The sequence below is a fragment of the Nematolebias whitei genome, chromosome 4 (assembly GCF_014905685.2).
Source record: "Nematolebias whitei isolate Nwh7 chromosome 4, NemWhi1, whole genome shotgun sequence".
Classification (NCBI taxonomy): Eukaryota; Metazoa; Chordata; class Actinopteri; order Cyprinodontiformes; family Rivulidae; genus Nematolebias; species Nematolebias whitei.
Window position 1 is genome coordinate 2,483,254 of NC_056501.1, and position 8,132 is coordinate 2,491,385.

Genomic DNA, 8,132 nt, shown 5'->3' on the forward strand with positions numbered 1-8,132 from the left:
AAAAAAAAAAACAGGAAGTCTCTCGGATAAGAGACGAAACGTTTCTACTTTTTTTTTTGTTTTGTTTTGTTTGTTTGTTTGTTTGTTTGTTTTCTTGTTTTTTTAATGTCCAGAGGACCAGATTGAACTTTTTTGGATTTTTCTACCTGGATTATTGAGCATGCATCAGGATATTATTATTATTGAAAATGCAGTTTTCCACAAAATGCATTTTTAATTAGTGTTTTTTATTTTAATTATCTATATTAAATCAACTATCAACACTTGGTTATTATGTTAAATTAATTATTTATATTCTATTATATTTTGCTTTACGAGTATACAAAAATTATATAAATATATATATATATATATATATATATATATATATATATATATATATATATATATATATATATATATATATATATATATATATATATAAAATTCAAAGTTTAAAGTTTTAAATTGAGGTAGTCTGAAATAATTTACTGCCATAATTTTCCAGATGTGATTTATGATTCTGAAGTGCAGTGAACATGAACACATGAACATGAACACATGAACACATGAACATGAACACATGAACTTTATTTGGTTTCTGGTGTTGAACGGGTTTTTGTTTCATGTTAACTATTTTCAGTCACTTTGTTTAAATGAACAAATGTTGAAGTTTTTCACAGATTATTAATTTTAGCGACACATTAATGATCAATATGAAAACATGATTGTTTTTATTTATATTTTGACCAGTGTTTTTGACTTGCAAAGAATACATTTAGTGTTTTTTATTATTATTATTTATTAAAACATAAACCGGTTTGTGTCTAAGTTTTTTAATAAAATAACCTGCGCGTGCTCAGAGGCCGCGGAGATGCCGTGCAGGCTGAGCCTCTCATTAAAGCTCCTGATTGGATAACACGCAATCACCGTGCACCTGAGTCTGACCCCCCACTGTTCATTTAGCTGCTGGGGGGTCTCCCTGTGTAAAAGTTAACCTCCAATATGTGCCTGATTTGAATGAAGCGGAGGATGCAGGTGAGGAGAACTGGAGGGGAATGCTGCGCAGCACGGCTGCACGCAGATTCCTGAATTATCATAAGCAAACAGCGCGCGCGCGGACTAATAAAGAGCCATCTGTGTAACTTCATATCGAGCTGTGAGGGGGGCGATAATGAATTTTGTAATATCCCACCGACAGACATCTCAATCACACCCTAATCCCGTGATTTTACCACCGAGTCACTGCTGCACATCAGCAGCGGCCGCGCGCACGAGCCGGCGCAGGCTCAACGCGGACCAACATGAAGGTGCAAGAATTGAAGAAGGAAACGAGACCACACCGAGAGGTGCACATGCATGAGATGTTTCCTCCACTCAGAGGAAGAGACGCAGTAAAGACGCACAGCGGCGTCTTCCTCCCTCCGAGACATCAATCTGAAAACGTCTCCACGAAGCAGCGACACATTCCTGCGTTTTCAAATAAATCTGCAGCAACACCGTCTGTCTCATGTCTGCCCACTGAACATTCATGACTGACACTTTGTTCTGTGTCTTCCTCTCCAGAATCACAGGCCTGACCCTGTCAGCATGGAGCCCCACTGCCGCAAACTGGCCAACACGTGCGCGCAAATAGGTAGGAGCCATCACGCACGCACGCACAGCCACCCGCTTTTATAAAACACAAAACAGCGTTTCATAAAAAACAGAACAAAATCAACGTTTTATTAAAAACAAGAACAAAAAGAGCTCTTTAACAGACAAAAAAAAAACATTTTATTAAAAAAAACAATAAACGTTTTATAAAATCAAGAACAAAAACAACATTTTATAAAAACAAAAACAAAACCGCATTTTACAAAAAAAAGGAATAAGCCAATGTTTTACAAAAACGAGGACATAAACAGCATTTTTAAACAGAACAAAAAAAGCTCTTTAAAACAAACAAACAAACAAAACTGCATTTTAAAAGGAAACAAGAACAAAAACATATTTTAAACAAACTAGAATAAAAACAAGGTTTTATAAAAACAAGAACAAAAACATATTTTTAAACAAACTAGAATAAAAACAATGTTTTATGAAAACAAGAACAAAAACATATTTTTAAACAAACTAGAATAAAAACAATGTTTTATAAAAACAAGAACAAAAACATATTTTTTAAACAAGAACAAAAAAAGCTCTTTAAAAACAAACAAATAGTAAACAAAAGAACAGCATTAAAAAAACAAGAACAAAAACAGTGTTTTATAAAAAAAACTGAAACAACATTTTATATTCAGACGTGTGTTTAAAAATACTTTTTTACCTTTTAAAAATTGGATTATAATTAGTTTTAAGATGCTTTTGCAAATATAATTTATATAAAACAACATGTTCTTCATACTACAAACAGAATAAAACAAAAAATGTTTTTATTTGTTCCATTTGTTCTTGTTTTATTTTTACATTCCACTGTTTTATTGGGTTAATTAGTCGCGTCCCTGATCACCCAAAGCAGCAGAAGCGTTGAGGAACTAGCGGAGCAGGAACCACCGTTTATTTGAAAGTAATTTGTAAAGCAAATATGTTCTTGTTTTTTGTATTTTACCTTGTATTACGGCATCCTGATTTATTGTTTTATAACACTACTTTTATTTTAACTGCATTTTTACTGTAGTTTATTGTTGTTGTTGTTTATTGGTATTGTTGTCTGTACTTTATATGTTCTGTCTGGATCAGTTCTCTTGTAAATGAGTCCATTGCCACTGGCTCAATGACACTAGCCTCTATAAATAAAGGTTGAATGATGGTTTTTATTTCCAAAAGGCTAATTGTTACAAAAGCAAAATCATAATTTTGTAAACTTTTTCTCAAATTTTATTGCAAAATTTTAAAATGTTGTCTAAAACAATGTCATGCTGCATAAAATAATACGATTAATTAAAGTAGTTGGGTTAGAGGCAAAACAAATTAAAGCAGCTGCTCCTTTAAATTGATGGATCTTTATATTAAAGAAGGAGCTCAACAGTTTAAGGCTCTTTACTTAAATTCAGTAAAATCATTTAATCAAATCAGTGGAATTTATTACTAAAAGTATATATTTTTGACCATTCTCACAGTTTAGCTGTCATCATTTCATTCAGACTGAACTTTTCAGTTTGATGATGAAAGAAAAGCTGCAGTGCTGGAACTCCATTGCGTCACTTCCTCTCATGTGGAAGCTCCGTGGAGTTTGAGCGCAGTCTTTGTGCGCCCCCTGGTGGTGCGCTGAGCTCCTGCAGGCCGCGCTCCGCAGTCATTAATCTAAAACTGGTTTATTCAACAATTCACGGCTGATTTGATCCATTCACATAAATAATGATCAAATTTATATTTTCAGAGAAGAAGAAAAAAACAACAAAACATCGTAAATTCAGTGAATTATTCTTCAACGTGAGGAGGAGCTCAGGTGTTTTAAAGTGACATAAACGAACAAACAATAACTTCCATTTTCTCCTGCTTAGTTCCCGCTAATGCATCTTTGGGTAAGAACGAGGAGCTACTGATAATAAAAAAATAATTAAAATAAATTAAAACTACCTGCAAAACATGACTCGCGCGTGCTCATGCGCAGCTGGGTAAAATGTGCAGCGCTCTGGGAAAACGAAATGTTTAATGAAAGCCCATGCGTGAGGAGGAATACACTAATGGAGGAATGTGATGTCTCCCTTAATCCTAAGTAAAAAGCCTTGTCGTGTCCCGCTGTATTGACTGAATTGTTAATTAATGGCCCTCGATGGCGGAGGCGGGTTGCTCCAAGTAATCCGCGCGAGAGATGAAGCATTCAGATGAAGAGGAAACCGATAATCCACTTCAAGTTTAGTATTACAACATGGCTGGAGGGGGGACAGCGAGCTACAAGACGATTATTATTATTATTTAATTATTATTATTTAATTATTATTATTTAATAATTTAATTATTATTAAAGGTGCGCTGCTTTTGTTGACATCAGTGAACGCTTCTGACTCGTGGTCATCATTCCTATATAAATCTGCTCCTATTGATTTATCAGGTAAATGCGCTGCGTGAGTGGTGATGGCTGTGTGTGCGTGCGTGTATGTATGTGTGTGTGTGTGTGGGGGGGGGGGGGGGGGGCACAGCCAGTGATCTGCTGGTATTTATATGAGAGGGGGTTTCACGCGGGATTAATGAGGAAACTTCTCAACTGCTCCAAATCCAAACGCGCGGGTCTGAGAGTGCGTCCTCCCGTCCACGTGCTCTGCTAATGATGATGATGATGATCGGCTTCATCACTCCAGTCACCTGTGACCCTGCTCTCCGTGTGCCACTCCTCTCACTCTGATTGTTAAAGTAATATATTTGTAAAAGTTAATTTTGAATGCGTCAGACCTTCTGGAGACTTCGAGATTTAAAGGAATCTTGTGAGAACCGAGACACGTCGGGAGTTCTCCCTGACAACCATCAGCAGCAAAGTGAGGAGAAACCCTGTCAAGCGTCCAGATAAAGTCCTCAGCTGAGCGCGTGCGCGCCGCTGCTGTCCATCTGATGAATGTGGAGCGGAACACAGCAGGGCGGGACGACCCGCTCACTTTGTGTTTTTTAATCTTCTCTTTACTTTTGTCACTTCGTTCCGCACCATCATGCTCATGCACGCACGTGTTCGCGCCTCAGGCGGCGCGTGCGCTCTCATACATAATGTGCCCTGCCCTGCCTGTCCAGCTGTTAGCGTCAGTGCGCTCGGACAGTTGTGGCGCGCGCGGCGTCCTGTTCGGTCCTCGCGGTGTCTTTGATGTTCAGTTGTGTTCGGGTCCGGCTCCCTCCGAGTCCCGCAGTGACCTGCAGCTCAGCCCGGGACACTGGACCCGCCTCATCAAATCAAGCCAAACTGCCTACTTTCATTTTGATTTGGTCCTGGGCAGCCGCGCGTGTGCGCCGCGCGTCCACATCTGTTTCCATGCTTTGATTTGGAAAAGACGCGTCAGCCGCGCTGACAGAGAAGCTCGGGTTGGTTGGACAGCTCGTCATGTCCACATGGACGCGCCTGTCAGGGAGAATATGGGCGGGCGCAAAGTGGTGACGTGGAGCTCTGGAGAGAGGCGCATGCTGGATGGAGCAGCGCGCAGTGAGCAGTGAGCGGCGGAGTGCGTGTGAGCCTCTGGATCTAATATCACTACCTGTCCGTGTCACTGTGGCAGTCAGGTGGCCGCAGTCCTCCACTGATGCTGTGACTGAACTCAATGGCCTGTTTTAAAGCGTTCTCCAGTTTAAAGAGACACATCTGGACCGCAGGGGAACCGAGCCGCTGCGCGCGCTTTGGACAGCTGGGCACATTCCGGAGTCGGACTTTCCGCTTTCTGCTCTGAAAGCTCGTGCGATCTGTTCCCCATGAGCTCCATGAGGGATCCACTGAACATAGACCACCACCTCACGGGGAATAAACTCGCCTCCACGCAGCACGCGGCTCTGGCCATGGCGTCCACTCTGCAGCCTCTGCCGCGCGCAGGGGACTCCAAACACCGGCTGGAGGTGCACACCGTGTCCGACACGTCCAGTCCCGAGTCTGGGGGTAAGAAGCGGGTCCAGATGTTCCGTGCGTGTCTCTATATCTCACAATAGATGGTTCTGCTCAGTCTACGCGAGGGGGCTTCACGCGCACGCAGTCCTCAGCCGCATTACTCGACTCTGTTGTCAGAACTTGTGCACTGAAGGCGCCGAAGCTAAAACAAGGCAGACTTTTTATTTAAACTATTTCATTTTATTAAAGGCCTTAAATAATTCGAATTAAAAGTCGCAACCTTGTGTTTGTATTAAACATATTTATTGTGTTCACATCGCGCACGACCTGCCGGGTTTTATTTTAACCTTCTCTTTCTTGCCTCCAGAAAAGGAGAAGATCCAGAACAAGAACGACGACTCGTCGGACGACCCGTCCAAGAAGAAGCGTCAGCGGCGGCAGAGGACGCACTTCACCAGCCAGCAGCTGCAGGAGCTGGAGGCCACCTTCCAGAGGAACCGCTACCCCGACATGAGCACCAGGGAGGAGATCGCCGTGTGGACCAACCTCACGGAGGCCCGAGTCAGGGTGAGTCCTGTCCTGCGTGGAGCTAACTTCAGATTACACGGAAATATATTTATTCCAACCGTTTAACAGCGCGCGCAGTAAGAAACGGAATTACGCAAAACGGCTCCATAAAATGTAAAAGAAAAAAGTTTTTAGCTAAAAGAAAAATTATCTCACACTTTCAAAATTATATTTTGTTAAAATTAACTTTATTAAACTATATTGTAAATGTACATATTTTTAGGATCAATATAAATAAATTAAAACCAAGTTGTAGATTTAGTTTATTATTTTCCAAACTGTCGTAATTTATCCTGATGCATGCTCAATAATTCAGGTAGAAAAATCCAAAAAAGTTCAATCTGGTCCTCTGGACATTCAAAAAAATTAATTTTATTTATAAATAATAAGGCGAATAAATTAATAATTTCATTCATTTAATTTAATTATTGTACAACAAATAACGTAGCGCTTTAAACCCTTTTAAAATAATTTAAAGCCTCTTGTGAATTTTTAAATAAAGCCGCATTATATAAATAAATATTGAAGGAGTGTAATAAAAGCGTGCTGAGCCTGCGCGCACGGGTCGTGACAGATACCAGTCGTGTTCTCGTGTCCGTGTGAAAGAGGTGCAAAGCTCCTTTTGTGCTGCGGTCGCGCGGCCGACGTGTGATTGGTCTCGGGGTGTTTGTGGAAGCAGAATACACATCCTCTCACGCGCAGTGTGTATTCTGCTCGCGGATTAGACGCGGGTTGTCTGTTCAGAAACAGCTCAAAGGTTTTCTCTAATTTAACCATAAATGTACAGATACGGTGCCTAAACAAAAGGAAAGAAGCCTGGATGTAACATGTAAATGACGTCATGAATGAGTGTATACATGTTTGTGTCGCGCTCCAGGTTTGGTTCAAGAACCGACGCGCCAAGTGGAGGAAGCGGGAGCGGAACCAGCAAGCGGAGCTGTGTAAAAACGGCTTCGGGCCGCAGTTCAACGGACTCATGCAGCCCTACGACGACATGTACCCGAGCTACACGTACAACAACTGGGCCGCCAAGGGCCTCACGTCCGCCTCCCTGTCCACCAAGAGCTTCCCGTTCTTCAACTCCATGAATGTGAACCCCCTGTCCTCGCAGACCATGTTCTCACCCCCCAACTCCATCTCCTCCATGACGTCCAGCATGGTTCCGACGGCCGTGCCGGGCTCCAGCCTCAACAGCCTCAACAACTTGAACAACCTCAGTAACCCTTCTCTCAACTCGGGGGTGCCCACGTCCGCGTGCCCCTACGCGCCCCCGACCCCTCCCTACGTGTACAGAGACACTTGTAACTCCAGCCTGGCCAGCCTCAGACTCAAAGCCAAGCAGCACTCGAGCTTTGGATACGCCGGCGTGCAGAACCCTGCCACCAATCTGAGCGCGTGCCAGTACGCGGTGGACCGACCCGTGTAATACCTGCACTGCAAAAAATACCCACCGTGGCGACATGTTCCTCTGGGGGGGTGGGGGGGCAGGCAGGTGCAAGGTTCAGTTTCTGGCGACACAGCGTGGATTGTAAAACTCCGATTTCTCCTCCAGACATTGGAGCCACAAATATTCCAGATTATATTAAAGATCATCCGATCGATCCCTCTGCTTCATCGGCGCGTGAGTTTCTTTCTGTCATGAGGCTGCTGGTGGTGATTTTTTGCAGTGAAGCCAGAGACTGCTGCAGCTAATGTCGTTTTTTAAAGACTGAACACTGAAACTAAGTTTTTATTTCACCTGACTGTCCTGAGCACTGCGTGACGTGACGTGACGTGACGTGATGAGGGTCTGAGTGTGCAGAAGATCACCCTGACTGTTCTCCACTCGTTTTATTTTTCTTCTCGACGCATGTGGAAAAAAAAGAATCAACCTAAAAGGAATCATGTTTTGCTTGCAAACAAAAAAAAGGGAATGTAAATATTTAAACGCACTATTTGTGTGTTTCTAACATATTATAAATTTATTATTAATGTCTGTGTGGATATCGATTTAGAATAGCAACCCTGGATTTAAAATAATAATAATAATAATAATAATATTCATAGGCATCCAAAAAATGTTCCTAGGAGAAAAAAAAAAAGT

The 8,132-nt window shown here is 41.8% G+C and overlaps 1 protein-coding gene across 2 annotated transcripts in view; it reads left to right on the forward strand.

Moving 5' to 3' along the window:
• pitx2 (paired-like homeodomain 2) overlaps positions 1-7,630 on the forward strand; it is an 8,256-nt gene extending 626 nt beyond the window's left edge. The window contains exons 2-4 of one of the 2 annotated variants that reach the window (XM_037675579.1): positions 1,546-1,615; positions 5,850-6,049; positions 6,927-7,630. In XM_037675579.1, the coding sequence (XP_037531507.1) occupies positions 1,570-1,615; positions 5,850-6,049; positions 6,927-7,475 (795 nt within the window). In that variant the 5' untranslated portion in view covers positions 1,546-1,569 and the 3' untranslated portion in view covers positions 7,476-7,630. Of the gene's footprint in view, positions 1-1,545; positions 1,616-5,208; positions 5,534-5,849; positions 6,050-6,926 lie in introns of those variants that run through there. The other variant, XM_037675578.1, reaches the window with a different exon arrangement.
• Positions 7,631-8,132: the final 502 nt, after the last annotated feature.